This window comes from Oreochromis niloticus, linkage group LG18, assembly GCF_001858045.2.
Source record: "Oreochromis niloticus isolate F11D_XX linkage group LG18, O_niloticus_UMD_NMBU, whole genome shotgun sequence".
Classification (NCBI taxonomy): domain Eukaryota; kingdom Metazoa; phylum Chordata; class Actinopteri; order Cichliformes; family Cichlidae; genus Oreochromis; species Oreochromis niloticus.
Genome location: NC_031982.2, coordinates 5,308,567 through 5,326,052, shown reverse-complemented (window position 1 = coordinate 5,326,052; position 17,486 = coordinate 5,308,567). Strand labels below are relative to the sequence as shown.

The window sequence follows — 17,486 nt, the reverse complement described above, 5'->3', positions numbered from 1 at the left end:
AATAACAAATAATAATAAACACCAATTTCCAATTGCAAACCTAAAAGTAACTAGATAATGAATCTATTTCGTGAGCTATTTTTATGACAATCACTGATAAACTTTGTGTGACCAAGGACCAAACTCATCGATAAAATGCCAGAATTCTGTGAATAATGTTCTGGTGGCTAAATTCTGACCTTTTATTCAAATGTGTATTTAATGTTTTTCATTTGTGATGAACCATTCATCTGAGACTGGCTTTTGCAAACACACACACACACACACACACACACACACACACACACACACAAATAAATATGCTGTGCCATGGTCAAATTCAAGCAGAGGGTAAATATTTAATTCAGTAAATAAAATGAAATAAATCAGCCACAATATGACCTGACATACATGTAAATCGGATGATAAATAACACTTATAATTGCATTTTTCTTGCTTTGGTGTTGTAGGCATGTTCAGCCATATAGGAAACACTTCAAACATCAAAATAATTAATTAATAATATTATATTGAATATGATTTGATCCATGTGACATATTCTAGCCTAGAGTGGAAAATTTAAACAAACAAGGAACTCAAAAAGGACAAAATGGAACTGTGATCCAGCAAAATAGGTCTACTTATCCTTGGAACCATCTCTCATGAATTACATTGACAGAGCAGTATACCATTCAAGATAGCTCCTAAACTCTTTGGTTTTGGGGAATTACTATTAAAAAGACTTTTGGATTGCATTCTTGGAAATTACTTGGAATGTTTGAGAAAAAGGAACTCTACTGACCATACTAGGTTAAAAGAAAAATTAAAAAATTGGCCACCTCTATTTGGAATATTAATTTTTACTGCAGTTTCATTTGGGACCTTTTGTTGTTCTTTTAATTAGAAGTCATTAGACAGTGTACGATGGACAGTGTGGTCAAGCCCTGATGGGCCGTGGTGGATTGGATGATGGTACATGTGGTGCTGACTGGTAGTGGGACCATCATCCATCATTAAATCCTCCTCCTCCTCTGCCCTGTACCCTCCTGCAGCGTCCTGTGAGTAGCTGTGCTTCATCACCACAATGTTCCGTCGACTCGTCGGCGTGTTGTGGTGAGAGAGTCGGGGCGACTGCTGGTTCACCATCACTGGCTGCAACTGGGACACAAGAGCGCCCCCATCAGGTACAATGGTGGCGTCCCTCACGCTCAAGTTGCTGCGGCTACCGTGGACACTGCCCTGGTGAGAGCCACAGTGGTGGTCGCGGATGCATTTGCTTTCGGAGCGTCTCAGCTTGTGGAACTTGTCAAAGTCCTCGGCCAGGGCAGGATCGGTCAGGTCACCTGAGGGGGCACGGCGCAGTGTACAGAGTTCATAGTGAGGAGGCTCAAAACCGGGGTGGAGGAGGGCAGGATCAAAATCATCTCTGTGGATCCAAAGAGGGAAAGAGAGTACATGCACAGACATCCAGACCTACAGTTCCAGAGTACAGATACAATAAATGTTTAGGAATGTGCAAGAGAAACTTTGAATGTAGCTACACAGACAATGATAAATGTGTATAAATCCCCATTAATGTGAATAAAATGTAAGCTAAAAGTAGAAAGAACAAAATGCTAGCATGTGGGTTTTCAACATGCCTGGCTGCTCATGTGCAATTTGAAACTAAAGGTCTGTAATTCAGGCATTTATACATATGCACATTTCTAAACTGCAGTCCAAAAGCTAAAAAATTTAAAACCAGACAAACCCTTTCACGGACATCATCATTATCACCATACTGTAATGATCATAGCATATCTATACATGTTTGTTAGAAGTGGATTGAAACGTATTGCCTATCTGTCAAACGTATCTCTTATGAATGATATCAAGTCACTTTGAGCCACAAACAACATTGCTGTTACAAGGTAGGTGCTGCAATCTGTTACTTATCCAGGTAAAATTGTCACTGACAATAAAAATGTCTTTTTCAACAGAGATATGGCCAAGATTGCAGCAGAAATTGCAACAAATGTAACATTAGAGTTCTATTAAAAGATATTAAGTTTCCATAAAGGACTGAATTGATTATAATGTAGGTACAATAACACAGAGTCATAGAGACAAAGCAGGTTATTCCTTCATTTTATAACCTCTGTGGGAATCCAGTTGACTACAGTTTATTTAAGAATATAGGCAAAGGTGTTATGGGTAGAAAACATATAGAAACATCAGAAATCACTTTCTGGCAGAACACAGGTTTGTGAACGTACGCCTAGCACGTAAATTGAGTGTAACATTTGCAAATACATATGCACATTACATGTACATTTTAACAGTAACCAGAAGGTTTAAGTATGAATAACTGGCAGTTTTTATTTCCTATCTGGCACGACTTCATTATTCTACACCATTAACTAAGGATGCAAGATGGTCACAACACATGGAAAAGAGTGGGGGAGTCTTCTTTCTGGACATTTGGACGCCACCTCCAAAGGACCGTGATTGACAAAAAAGTCTACAATTCCTCATAGAGAAAGTATTGCCTTACCTTTTCAGTCATTTCCAATCTTCATTTTTATGTTTACAATTAAAAGCCCCTGTTATTGATATTAATGTGAGGGTTAAAATGTCTGACCTGTAACAGAATTTTGAAAGTCGTGCCCTTTACTCTTTTACAACTGCGTAAATGTGCAGTTTTAAACACTGCTCAAATCAAGCGATTTTGGCTAATGAGTAAAGATAGATCAAGATCTATAAATTGATCAAATTGATAGTTAAAGGTATATCTCAGTCCTAGCAAAGCACATATGAAGCAGCATCAGCATTTATTAGGAACTGTACACTTGTGATTTTGGGCTATATTCTGATATACACAGGTGTTTTGTTTATTATTTAAAAATCTGTTCATATAAAAACACACCACACATCTACCAAGACTTTGTTCACAAGTAAATACTTCTGAAAATGTTCACTCTGAAAGGAAGATTACCAAAAAATACCCGCGTACGTGTGAACAGGGCCTTGATGTCTACAAAGTTCTATAGTTCTGAATGCTTTGGTTTATTTAACCACTAAAGTCTTTCATTCCCCTTGTTCTCTTTTTGACAATACTACTAAATAACAATTTACCGAGACTTTACCTGCGGATGATGTATTTCTTGCGAGGCTGTTTGACCTGGATGATGACAGAGATGATGAGCAGGATGACGACCAGACCACAGGTTACTCCAATGATAGTGAGGTTAGTGTTATCTAGCGTATCCAGGATGCTCGGTTTCCTCTTCTCTGGTTGAGGGGATGACACAGACAGAAATCACAGGCGTGTTTTGTGAAAACACCATGTGGCTGGTGGTTGGAATTTCAACATACCTTTGCAGTGATTCTCATCCCATGGGTAAACACAGTTCTGGATGCCGTTGCACACCAGGGTGTGGTTGATGCACATGTTGCTATGGCAAAAGAAAGTGTCTCTCTCACACGGAGCTGAAACGAGACAGGCACGAAAGATTCGGCTGCAGCTCAAATAAAACAATATGTTCTATTTCAAAGTCAGACTTTAACTATACGCACTTTTGGCTCCATTTCTGCCTAAACAGACACAGACTGTCACCTTTTTCACTCACTATGTGTTAACAGACCTCTCTGCATTGAATCGTACTTGTTATTAATCTCTGTCTCTCTTCCACAGCATGTCTTCTATCCTGTCTTCCTTCTCTCATCCCAACTGGTCGCAGCAGATGGCTGCGACCAGGCCCCTCCCTGACCCTGGTTCTGCCGGAGGTTTCTTCCTATTAAAAGGGAGTTTTTCCTTCCCACTGTCACCAAAGTGCTTGCTCATAGGGGGTCATTTGATTGTTGGGTTTTTCTCTGTATGTATTATTGTAGGGTCTACCTTACAATACAAAGTGCCTTGAGGCGACTGTTGTTGTGATTTGGCGCTATATAAATAAAATTGAATTGAATTGAACAACATTAGCTATGGGCTTGCTAAGGAACAGCACCACTCCCTTCCCTAAAAGCCAGCAGCCAACACAGATAGCCTTCTGCTGGCTGCTCCTCCCTGAGCTTCATTCTGCCAGAAGTTTCTTCCTGTTAAACAGGAGTTTTTTCTTCCCACTGTTACCAAGTGCTTGCTCACTGCAAGATGATGTATAGATGTATATACTTCACTGTTGCAATGCCCTGAACACTTGTTATCCAAATTCTACTCATTATTTATCATTTTCCTGTAAACGTTGGTCTTTAAAAGATGTTTAAACAAATCTCAGGCAGACAGATTTACTCACGCTCATGGAAGGTTGTAAAGAGGATTTTGAATCTGCTCTTCCTGCTGCCCTCGTCTGCCCACAGTCTCACCACCCCCACAGAGGTAACCAGCATGACATCGTTGGCCACAGTGGAGCAAAACTTATTCTTCAAGTGCTCAACGGAACTGCTGCCGTCATAGATGCCAACAAAGTTACGCTTACACTCATTGGAGTTATGCATCTCATACTCAAGAAAACGCATGTAGATCTGTGAGGAGACAAATGGATGAGAAGAAAGAGTGCTGTGAATGGACCAGAGTTTAATAACACTGGGACATCTTTATGTTTTTCTCCTTTCATTTTTTTCATGACTTGAAAACCTTCACTATTTACCACATAAAAATTCCTCTTTGAAATGGCTCAAATATGCAACAGTGACAAAAGAAATCTAGATGTGTCAATACTAACAGTAATACTGTTTAATTAGCAAGATTTTGTTGACCTGCAGTCATTTACTGAGCTCTGAAAGGTTGACATCTCTGGACGTTTTAAAGATGGTTTTAAAGAATTCTGCAGTGTTTGTCTGAAAACAACCAACTTCAACATCATTAAATGAGAACTGTTTAAGCAGTTTCACTGAAGTGGTGTTTTTAAACTCCAGTTTCACTTCAGTCATTGCTGAGCAGAATAATGAAAAAATGTGATGTTCACAATATGTTACATGTAGAACACTGGCCTACTGTCTCAACAATCAATCATCACAATTCCAGGTATCTGAAGTTTCTAGTAGAGTCAAATTCCATCTGTGAGTAGCAGAGATTGTGTAAATAAGAAAGAAAGAAATGGCACACAGTATGCAGACCTTGGCTCTCGGTGGAGCCCTGATGTACCATCTGCAGTCCACAGCTTCAGTCTGCTGCGCCCGGCCTTCCTTAGCTATCTGCGTTGAATCTACGTAGCCTTCTGGACCATTCATCTCAAACTCACAAACTGTGGAGAGCAGCAGTTTTACGTAATAGTTAAAACAATGCTGTTGTAACAATGAAGCCCGTTTCAGTTGTAGAGACAGGTTTTCTGTAGTACTTGATGCTTGATTTGAAGATTTATGCAACCTCGACTGCTCCGTAAAATAAAATGGAATCCAGTGGTCTGCAAGCCTCATAAACTCATATATTATTGACAGTAAAACATAGAGAAAATATCAAATGCTTAAACTGAGAAAATAGATTCTAGCTGTACTATAGTGCAGGGCCTTCTTTTTTGTGTTTTTCATTCCATGATGTGCAAAACGTTTTCAACTGGTGCAAAGTCTGGACTATAGGCAGGCCAGTTCAATCCTGCAAAGTTATGCTGTTCTAATAGATGCAGTATGCGGTTTGGTATTGTCTTGGTAAAATTTTAAATGGTGTCTTTTTCCCTGAAAACACGCCTTTCAACACTGATGATGCCTTTCTAGATGTGCAAGCCCAGAGAAGACGGCAGTGTTTCTGGACCATATGGCTTCTTCTTTGTATGCTAAATCTCTAACCCGCGTTCATGGACGGCACAGTGATTTGTGTTCATGGACAATGACTTCTGGAAGTGTTCCTGAGACCGGGCACTGATTTCCATAACAGAATAATGTTGTTGTTTTTTTTTTCATGATTTCCAGCCTTGTCCCCTTGTGCACAGAGATTCTTCCAGATTCTCTGAATATTTTGATTCACCTAATTTGCTGCAGAATGTTTCTTTTTACCACCACTTACTTTTCCAGACATCACATTTTTTCAGATATGCTGTTGCCATCAATTTCAAAATGAACTAATATTTTTCATAACGTAAAAGTAAACGTTTTCAGTGTCTTATTGTGAATACAATATAGGTTTCTGAGATCTCCAAAAGCAAGAATTATGTTTTTATTTTCCTTTTTGCACGGCATCCCATCCTTTTTGGAGTTGGGCTTGCCCTTGGCAAGGTGAAAATGTTAAACAGCATTTAACATTTTCAATGTAAAATAAACATTTTTATTTTACATAGGCTAACTATGTATCACCGAACACTTGTGTGAGTTTCCCCTTTGACAGTTCAAAACTGGTTGTGATGTCACAAATTAAGTTTCCAAATTCAAATTTTAGACTCGATTTAAATTTTCACATCTTGTAGCATCGAATATGAAGGGTTTTCTAGTACTGTTATTAACAAAATTCTGAGGAAAAAACATGTATGTGTGGAGATGTACCTAAGTCAAAAATTTAAATACACTTCATTATAGTTTTAGGGGTTTTTTTTACCTCCAACATTGGTTCTCTTGGCAGATTGGCAAACTGATACATTAATTTGGAAAGGTTAAAACTAGCACCCATTACTGTATGCACTTTCCAGTTTCCAATAATCACTAATAACACTGCAGTAATGCTAATTTAGGATTTTGCCTCCATATAACATTATAATCATACTTGCTAACCTCTAGCTCACAGATTTATGTACTGTGAGCTCAGACTAATGTGTAACAAAGTCACCATATACAAACGTCTAAGTTATTAAAACATGACACATGTAATGTACTGCAGTTTTCCAACAACATGAAATTTTTCCTGCAGTATGTAAATTTGATTTAACAACTCATTTCCTACTTTGATGTTAATAAATATCAATTTAATCAAGCACTGCACTGACTTTCTGCTTTGTGTCTAATATTCTGTTGTATCATGATCACACACAAGTTTAATACTCACATGGTAGAGCTGGCAGTTCCCCAAGCTCTTTAAACTCGGGATCTAAAAGCAGAACATAACAGCGGTCTTGTAAGAGGCAAATAAATCTTTATAACATGATGTACTCCACACATGTGGTAAACACATGCATTTAAAATTGTGTACACATAAGGTGTTTAAAGATGTTTGTGTGGCAGATGTCTTGTGGACGACATCCCCAGATGTTTTGTGTCAAGGTGCCAGAGCTGTTATTGCAGAAGAAGAAGGCTCACACAACATTTGCAGGTGGTCTTATTGTCGTGGATGATTGGTGTATAATGTTTAAATGCATTTGCATATGCTCAGTAAATGCAGTACAGTTGGAAGAAATGTCGAAACATGCAGACGCGTGACAAACTAACCAATACAGTCAAGAGCCTGGGTGACTCTGTTTAACCAGTGGGTCCATTTTACTCACATGGTTTGTGTCCACTTCTCCCCTAAAGACGTAAGAGTCACTGCTAATAAATGCAAAGTTTTTCTCAGTGATCACCTTTCTCCTAAACCTTTATCTAACATTTCTATCCTTACTGGAGTGATTACTCACAGGATGAAAATACACCCATCCATAGGGCACAAGGGTTCACTGTATGGTTTGATTGATGCAGATGATAATGATGTGAATCATTAGCCATGTCTCAACTGAACATCTAGGGGAGATTTTTTGGCCAGACTGTCCGTTAGACCCTCTACCACCATCATCAAAAAAACAAATGCAAGAGTGCTGCATCCATTTAACAGAGTTCCAGAGAATAGGAGAGCCATTTGGTGCACATATTGACAAAAAGGAGCAGCGTAGAACTAAGAAGAGTTTAGCAATGATGTGACCAAGGACCATGAAATGTTAGTTAATTATTCAACTTGCACTGATCACAGACAAAAATAATTAATAGCAACACAAAGTGGCTACGTACCAAGTAAATCGACAACCAAAGGGAGGGAGGAATACCATTAGCTGACAATCGCCAGGATCAGGACAGAAATGTTCCCACCTGACTCCTTCAAATTCAGCTGATTTCGTTTCTTTCGATTTTTTTTTACATTAAACTTTGTCTAGTTAATGAAGGCTTACAAAATCTTTATAGAATAAACGCCTTGAGAGTCCAAAATACAACAGTTTGGTGCTTTTTAGTTTATCTAGTTTTTTCCAGTGTTTCTCATACCTTCATATAGGAAACAGTAAGATGAAATTTTCAAGGCTGAAAAACCACCAAATCAATTTTACACTCAGTCTAAGTACTTTTAAGTCCCTTTCTATAACCCACTTTGAGCATTAATCAACAAAACTGCACCAGTTTAACACTCTGAGGTCTAAGTCATGATATGTGCTCAAACTGAACCAAATCCCTCAATCCCAAATATCTATAAAGGGATCTAAAATAAAATACTAAATGTGACACAGAACATTTTTAATTTTGTATGTTTAATTTTGTATAGTTTAACAGTAACTTTATCACGTAAATATCTAAAAGGCCTTTGAGTTATTTACGGTTAGATGTGTCCACAACATACACATGGTTATTTTGTCAGCTTCAATCTATTTTTATGGTGCAGAACTTACATGCACCAAACTGTTAGGATTAAAAGCTGCTACATAGTTTGAATTCCACACTTTGGACACAAGAGGAAACGGAGACTTAGCGAGGCTGCGACGTGCTGGGGCGTCCGTTGGCTCCAGAGGGTTAAGGTCTGTGATGCAGTGTGATGCAATATTAGCTCTATTTAATCTACATTTTAATACAGGCTCGTCTTGGCTATCCTCAATTCCTTCTGTGCCAAAATTATTTTCTACTAAAGTTTTATTTCACGCTCAAAAATGTGTTAGTTACACATGAGTTACTTAAATGGGTTTTAAAAAGATTGTATTTTTTGTTTATTTCCTAGACTTAAGCCAACCCTTTGAGCCACCCCTATTTAGGGGTCAGATTGATTGTTCATGGCTTGACCCACATATATTTTGTAGTTACATGTGGTCAGGGCTTAAGGCTCTTCATTTTGTTTTGTTTTTGTTTTTTTCACAAATAAAGGTCAACCTCTATTCTGTAATACACGAGATATGTGCACCAATTTTGTCAAGAAAAACAGATTAAACAAAATCTCTGAGCTTCAGTTGTTGGATAAAGTAAGCGCAAAATAACACTAAACTAAAAATGACAACATTAAAGACGTATTGCAAAATAAAATAAAAACACGGCTGGCCTAAGCTTATGTAATCTATGTGCCTGTTCATTTCCTCTGCCCTTTTTTAAACCCACCATCCCCCCTCTGCAAAAAGAAACCCTGATGCTCCTCATCAAAAACAGAGAAACACATTTAGCACGAGGAAGGGAGCAGACAGATATTTTGTTCTAAACCTTTGTGCTGATGAATCTACTCGCTAGGTGGATTATAAATCCTGACGTACCAGCTTAGTTGTTGAGGTCAGATTAGGCTCCAGCAAAAATAAAACAAACTGTTTATTTTCCAAGCATAAATTCTCACATTTTCCAATATTTTTCCATAACCAGTAAAGTAGCCCAGTGGTCAGGGGTTGTGATGTGGGAGGACCAGGTGATGGACGCAACTTGGCCTCAAATCAACAAGGACTCTTATTAATTCTCTCGTGTTTCTAACCTATTTCTGCTCCAGGATCAGACAGATTAATCACGTTCATTCCTGTTTGTTTGTGTGTTTGTGGGTTTGTGATGCAACAATACCTTACCAGAGGTTTTATGCCTAATGTAAGATGGAAAAAGGTGGAATACAAAGCCTGATTTATGAAAATTACTTCTATATTCATCTCACTCAGCTTGAAAATGAGTGAAACGTTTGCAGAATTATTTATGTGCATATATCTATATGTGACTGTGTTTGACTGTGTATATTTCATTAGTTAAACTGTGACACTGTTCTCAGCCACACAAACATGTCACAGAACATAGACTGTATATTAAGATGGACACAGCCACTCTGACATCATCAATTAGTTTACAAAGACTATTGTGAAACATTGTGAAGCATTTTTAGCCATCTCTACTTTAGCTTTTGTTTGTTTGTTTCTTTCTTTCTTTGCTTGTTTTTGTACCACAACTGACCAGATTAAGTCATGAAGGTGAAGTGCTAAGTTATTAGCTAAAGCTTAGTTAGCAAAGCATCCACAGACTGAGTGCAAACACACAGAGCGACAGAACTAATCAGCCATTAATAACATGCAAATAAAGCGCTATATAATACAATAAAGTGAAGCTAAAAGCTTGTCCATCAATAGTTTTATTAACCAAAAGCTCGTGCATTATCAATAAAGACCAAAAACCACCTTGTGGCCATAATATGCTTAAATAGAAATGACTCTAGAGTCAGTCTAGAGTGTGCACTCTTGTTAAATATTCTTTGCAAGCTTGTGTGCATATGGGTGAATTTATTCTCTCCTGCCAACCCTGACGGGTGGAATTAGATGGGAGATTAACATTTGGTATTAAGGACTCATTACATTTGATGTAAACACACAGAAAACAGCTTCTCCTGATCTGCTAATAATGCAAAGCATCTTCTTAAAGGGACAGGATGTTAGGAGGCTGTTTGGAAAAAAAGTGCTTCAGTGTATAAAATATATTGTCCAATCACCCTAATTAGCTGTAAAAACTGAAAGGGCATGTTTATTATCTGAAAAATGTTGTGGAATAACTAATATTGCCATGACATGCACATTTGGCAAACAAATTCTGGCAAATAATTTGGGAAAAAACAAAGAAAGAAGAAGAAGAAACAGCACAGGATAGACTCTTAGGGCCGGAGAGTCAAAAAGTGGAACGTTCCTTTGTCGAATAAAAAGAATTATGTCCTGAGACGCAATCAAATTAAAAAAGAAAAAGTAAAGACGGATAGATGACAGACAGACAAAGAGATGCAGATTAGGCTTTGCCCCATCAGTGTAGGTGGCCTATAAAATCTGCAGTTAATAAAGCATCTGCCTCGGACTCCCTTAAGCTGCTGCTGCGGCTCAGCGCTGACAAGCTGTATTCCCCTGAAGACAAGCTTTCATTAACTGTCCTGTGGGAAGGACTGAGGGAACAAGCCCCTCTGTGTGCGTGTGTGCATGAGTGCATACGCGTGCGTTCCCCTCCTCGTCTCTTGTTAGCTGCAGCTGGTGTGCCTGCACTGCAAATGGAAATGTGAGCACATTCCCAGCAGCATGCTGCCAGACTACTATTAAAGTTGCAACAGAATGCAACTTTCTGACATCGTGCTGTCAATTAGCACGAGGGTGTGGTGTATATTGTTCCGCATCCTTTAATGCAATCTGGGGATTGAAAAGGCTTCTGATGAGTTGAACTTACAATTTAAGTGCACTGAAAAATACAAGCGTTGATTTGTTTTAGCTGCACTCTCAATGACCAGGCAAGCACAAAAGTGGGGGTCAGAAGAGGTAAAAGAGGTGGCCGACTATGCTTTGGGTAGACAACAATGCCAAAGTCACAGCAGTGAAGACGGTGAGAGCGTGCCAAGGAAAGGAGACACAGGCTTAGAGCTGTGGTGATATTCTGAACAGCCAGCGTACGCGACAGATGGAGCTACAGCCAGTATGATGTAAGAACAGCAAGATGGCAGAACTCAGGACAAAGTCTGAAAGACACGTTTTCCACTGTTTTGTCATGCTCTCCAAAGAGGGTGAGGTCTGTTACAGGTTATTTAATGAGTCTCCTTATTCATCATTTAATCAACTGCATAGAAACTCGCTTCAGTTCACTCATCAGTTTCTTATGCTTTTATAAGAAACACACAGAACTACAGCACAGAACTTCAGGCAAAGGTCAGCATTTAGTTTGGATAAAACCAGCCTATTAAAGTGGTTCCAGAGCTAAAACCAGCGTGTCTTTTGTCCAGTCTCGCTCATCTCACCCCCCAACCAACTGCAGCAGATGGCTCCCTGAGCCTGGTTCTGCCTGAGGTTACTTCCTGTTAAAAGGGAATTTTTCCTTCCTGCTGTCGCCAAGTGTTTGCTCATGGGGGTTGTCTGACTGTTGGGGCTTTCTCTGTATTATTGTAGGTCTATACCTTACAATATAAAGTGCCCAGAGGCAACTGTTGTTGTGATTTGGAGCTACATAGATAAAAATAAATTGAATTAAATTAATTTAAATTGATTTTTTTATTAAGTCATTACTAAATTAAATAAATGATTAATAAAATACATGCAATAAATGATTAATACACTCATCAGTCATCAGACAGAACACTCGCAAATTATCCCTGATTTGGAACTATGGATTCTAAACATTACCTTCCTCAATAAATTAGATTATGCAGAACAATCTGCATTTTTCTTTTATTTTTCCTTCCTTTTTTGCAACCATGTTAGCATTCAGTCACATTTCTATTTAAACATACAAGTAATGGAATCAAATCTGTTTTGTCGATGTCAAGCAAGGTTTTACTCTGCGCTGAACCATGTGAGTTATATTCTCCACCTAGCTATGCCTTTGACTCCAGGGAAGGTAATGTGCTTCAAATTTATGTAAACATTTTAATGCTTTGTTGATGGAGGACACTTGAGTACATCCTGACCTTAAAACTGAAAGAATGAGCAAGGCAATGCTCACACTGAAGAGAACTTTAAAGTTGGGCTACAGTTCTACCACTGTTTGTCTCGTTGAGTGAGTGATTAAAAAAATTATGCTTAATATTAATAATAATTGTTTAGTGTAAAATACAGCTTTTATGAAGACAAAACTTGCTTCATTTACTCACCTTTTGTGAAGTTATATCGTGCTGAGAAACCAATGGCCTCCAGTTCACTATCAGCCACAAATTTGATGTACAAGTACCTCCCACTGGAGCGGACATATGACGGGCTTTCCTGCCCGCAGTAGCGACCAATTATGGGAGAGAAACCAAAGGGACCATCGCGGACTTCAATGTGGTCGAACTTACACTCCCAGGAGGGCTCGATGGAATACTTCTCATCGAAGAACAGGTCGATGCACTGCCGAGGAGAGGCTACAACAGGCCAAGAGGTTGAGAGAAGGTGAAGTTAACAGCAGGAGGAGTGGGAAGTGGTACTGTAAGGATGCTAAAAAGAACAAAACAAGATAAGGTCTCACCTTCTATAATATAGATGCATTCCCTCTCAGGTGGGTATTTCTCAGGGTAATTCGGTGATGTGAAATACCCTCCATCAGGCTCCTTTACCCAGGTCCCACACTCCCCAGCTGGTGTCACACCCGAGTTGTTCTTTACTAGAAGCGGGTACACAGGCAATATAAAGTACACAGTTCACCAAAAGTAGATCACATCCTTGTATCTTTAGTTTTAAAACATCCATATTTTTGTAGCACAAATTGGATTAGTCAGACTTTTCCATCTTTTGAGAAGATATTGCCAGAAACAATGGAAAATGGTTAAAATCGACTTTTCAGCATTACAGGTTATATTCTTATATTAACACTACAAAACAAATGCAAAGATTATTATTTACTATCTAATTAAAGAGAGATGAAGAATCAGGTGGAGCACTTTGATCCAGGAATACACCCACCTTTCTCATTTGACTACTTTCAAAGGAATCTAATATATAAAATACTTTGGATTAAGCATTTCTCCTCACAAATTATTGTTATCATGTAATTATGAACCAGGCTTGAATGATCATGGTTAACTTTGTGAGTGAGTTGTCTTTCTTGACAAGTTCTACAGGCCTGTGTAGATCATGAGAGATTCTGGAGAAGTAACTGTACAAAAGAATTCCAAAAGGTTAGTTAATTATTTACTATACTGTGCTACGGTAATTTTTGGCACTATATTGATATTTTATTAGTTTACTATTATCACTGCACTTTTCTCATGACATCATTATCACAAACTATCACTCAATCTGATAATTAGTTTTATTATTTTTCATGATAGATTAATATTCATACATTACACTACGTTTGGTTAAAACCCAGAGTAGTATTCGAGTATCAGACCACCTGCCCTCTGCAGCTACATGAATGATATGGCAGGATGTGATGGATTACCTTGAGCTTTTGTTTTTAGTAGCTGTGGCACTTGACAGCTCAGGTGAGAGGAGGCTTGCTGCTAAAGCTGACAGGACACAAAAAAAGAAGACGTTAAAGATGATGTTGTTCGTCGGGAGTTGCTTGTATTTACTTTGAAAAAGCAACAACAGATAACTAAACCAGCATAAACACCGGTTAGACTAGGAGACTGTAAATCGGTGGCTGCTGTTTTTACTTTCTTATAGATAAAAGCTATTTGATATTTTTTAAATCACATGCACGAACAACAAGGGTCGCTTACTTACTGAACTATGTTCAATAAGTGAACGTTTCAGGGAACTTACCGATTTGCAGCATAAGTTTGTGCAGCATGTCTGTTCCCTGAGGATGTGTAGTTCAGTTGCTGCGCCCCCTTTTGCTGTGGGTTAAAGAGTGTCGATCAACCCATCAATTCCTCAGAGAATTCGCCAAATCCGAGAGCTGGCTTGTCCATCTCTCCCGCCGTGCGTCTCCGTCGGCTCAAAAGATTACACTCTCGTCCGCCACCAACCTTCACAATTTTTGCTCCACCTTTAGGCTGCATTAATCCTCTGAAAAGATACAGCCTCCGGTCATTCACAAGGCTGCGCTGTCCCGAGGCTTGGTGCCTTAATCCAGCCTCCAGTAACGCAGTCAGCGCAGTTATCAATACAGTTCACTGGAATCAATTCAATAATATTAATAATAGTAACAATTCTTTACTATAACAAAAATGCAGTTTTACCAATTAAATGTTTTCATGTTTAATTGGATGAAATAAAATGTTCAGCACTTATCAAACAGGCAAATTTATGTCTGTTTTCATGAAATCTGACGCAAAACCCGAAGGTATATCTGTTATACAATTCCATTATAAAATAAAAAAAAATACATAAATTCATTTTTTTTAAAAACTGCAAAGGTGTTCTGCAATTTCTGACACCGCTAAGTTCTAAAGTGGACAGCACGGGCCTTAAAAAACAAAGCATTATGTTGCAGCAGCTGCTATTGATAATAACAGGGTAACAATGATGTAAAAGGGCCTCTTTTGCTGAAGGCATTTGACTTAAAGGCACTATATAAAAAAACACTTGGTAAGTATGTGGTAGAATTTTGCAGACCCACGTTCACACAGGTATTGTAGCTGCAGCTGTTCCCATATTGCATGGTCACAAATGCAATGTGACATGTTGCAAAGAAGCGAAGTCCTTGTGTTGCAAATGAGTGTTAAAAACAAAGAATGCTGTCCACTGCAGCCTGTTTGTGTTTTTCATACATTCTTTATAATCTTATAATGTTTTTTCATGTTTCTTGTCTTTGTGTTGCTCAGCACTGCTGTACTCTCACTCCTCTTCCTGTTTAAATTACTCTCTCACCTAGCCCCACAGCAGGCTAAAACCTCAGGCTAAAGGCAAACTTAGATAAGTAGGAGCGGGATTTAAATCAGGTCTAGCCACAACATTTGACATAACTCTAATGCCAGTTATTGGTGGTGACAAGTATACTGTACTATGCTCTTTGCAAGCGTCTGCACAGATAGCATGCTAACACAAAGCTAGCCAACGACCCAGGTTGATGTAAAATGTTGTTTGCAGACCACAGACTATAGGTTTATATTGTATACTGTATTTATGCAATGTGTTTCATGTCATTTTACGGAATAATGAGATTGTCTGGCGAATAATTACACTATTATTATTACAGGGAGTGCAGAATTATTAGGCAAGTTGTATTTTTGAGGAATAATTTTATTATTGAACAACAACCATGTTCTCAATGAACCCAAAAAACTCATTAATATCAAAGCTGAATGTTTTTGGAAGTAGTTTTTAGTTTGTTTTTAGTTTTAGCTATTTTAGGGGGATATCTGTGTGTGCAGGTGACTATTACTGTGCATAATTATTAGACAACTTAACAAAAACAAATATATACCCATTTCAATTATTTATTTTTACCAGTGAAACCAATATAACATCTCCACATTCACAAATATACATTTCTGACATTCAAAAACAAAAACAAATCAGCGACCAATATAGCCACCTTTCTTTGCAAGGACACTCAAAAGCCTGCCATCCATGGATCCTGTCAGTGTTTTGATCTGTTCACCATCAACATTGCGTGCAGCAGCAACCACAGCCTCCCAGACACTGTTCAGAGAGGTGTACTGTTTTCCCTCCTTGTAAATCTCACATTTGATGATGGACCACAGGTTCTCAATGGGGTTCAGATCAGGTGAACAAGGAGGCCATGTCATTAGTTTTTCTTCTTTTATACCCTTTCTTGCCAGCCACGCTGTGGAGTACTTGGACGCGTGTGATGGAGCATTGTCCTGCATGAAAATCATGTTTTTCTTGAAGGATGCAGACTTCTTCCTGTTGTACCACTGCTTGAAGAAGGGGTCTTCCAGAAACTGGCAGTAGGACTGGGAGTTGAGCTTGACTCCATCCTCAACCCGAAAAGGCCCCACAAGCTCATCTTTGATGATACCAGCCCAAACCAGTACTCCACCTCCACCTTGCTGGCGTCTGAGTCGGACTGGAGCTCTCTGCCCTTTACCAATCCAGCCACGGGCCCATCCATCTGGCCCATCAAGACTCACTCTCATTTCATCAGTCCATAAAACCTTAGAAAAATCAGTCTTGAGATATTTCTTGGCCCAGTCTTGACGTTTCAGCTTGTGTGTCTTGTTCAGTGGTGGTCGTCTTTCAGCCTTTCTTACCTTGGCCATGTCTCTGAGTATTGCACACCTTGTGCTTTTGGGCACTCCAGTGATGTTGCAGCTCTGAAATATGGCCAAACTGGTGGCAAGTGGCATCTTGGCAGCTGCACGCTTGACTTTTCTCAGTTCATGGGCAGTTATTTTGCGCCTTGGTTTTTCCACACGCTTCTTGTGACCCTGTTGACTATTTTGAATGAAACGCTTGATTGTTCGATGATCACGCTTCAGAAGCTTTGCAATTTTAAGACTGCTGCATCCCTCTGCAAGATATCTCACTATGTTTGACTTTTCTGAGTCTGTCAAGTCCGTCTTTTGACCCATTTTGCCAAAGGAAAGGAAGTTGCCTAATAATTATGCACACCTGATATAGGGTGTTGATGTCATTAGACCACACCCCTTCTCATTACAGAGATGCACATCACCTAATATGCTTAATTGGTAGTAGGCTTTCGAGCCTATACAGCTTGGAGTAAGACAACATGCATGAAGAGGATGATGTGGACAAAATACTCATTTGCCTAATAATTCTGCACTCCCTGTATTGACACCATCTTCAGCCTGGGTGTTGAGCAGGACCTACTGAGACTGGAGTTGGTCTGGGGCGTTAGAGCAAATGAAATGAACTGCCATTGGCACAAGTTTCATAACATGATTGAATTTGAGATTTATTTTAAATAGAAAATCTGCTAGTGAATTGTGCATGTGAAGTTTAATAGCGTTGCCTACTCCTTCACTTTGTTAGACAGTGTGGCCAGTTCACTTCATGAGTCACTGAAAGCATGCCATTGGTAATAATTAAAAAAAACAAAAACAAAACAACTTTAAT

At 38.9% G+C, this 17,486-nt stretch overlaps 1 protein-coding gene across 1 annotated transcript; it reads right to left on the bottom strand.

Moving 5' to 3' along the window:
• Positions 1-318: 318 nt before the first annotated feature.
• On the bottom strand, positions 319-16,981 carry LOC100690409 (neuropilin and tolloid-like protein 1). Its single transcript, XM_019347384.1, has 10 exons — positions 16,937-16,981; positions 13,939-13,999; positions 13,024-13,158; positions 12,671-12,919; positions 6,926-6,967; positions 5,074-5,201; positions 4,251-4,479; positions 3,334-3,447; positions 3,105-3,249; positions 319-1,405 (listed from the first exon to the last, which is right to left on the bottom strand). The coding sequence occupies exons 1-10, from the start codon at positions 16,979-16,981 to the stop codon at positions 880-882; spliced, it is 1,674 nt and encodes a 557-aa protein (XP_019202929.1). The 3' UTR covers positions 319-879.
• Between the last annotated feature and the right edge of the window lie 505 nt (positions 16,982-17,486).

Coding starts and splice junctions, on each gene's coding strand:
- LOC100690409 (XM_019347384.1), bottom strand. CDS start 16,981: ATGGGTCAAAAGACGGACTTGACAGACTCAGAAAAGTCAAACATA. Junction 6,968..12,670: donor ACGATATAACTTCACAAAAG/GTGAGTAAATGA, acceptor TTCTGCTTTTAG/ATCCCGAGTTTAAAGAGCTT. Junction 3,448..4,250: donor CTTTACAACCTTCCATGAGC/GTGAGTAAATCT, acceptor GTCTCGTTTCAG/CTCCGTGTGAGAGAGACACT.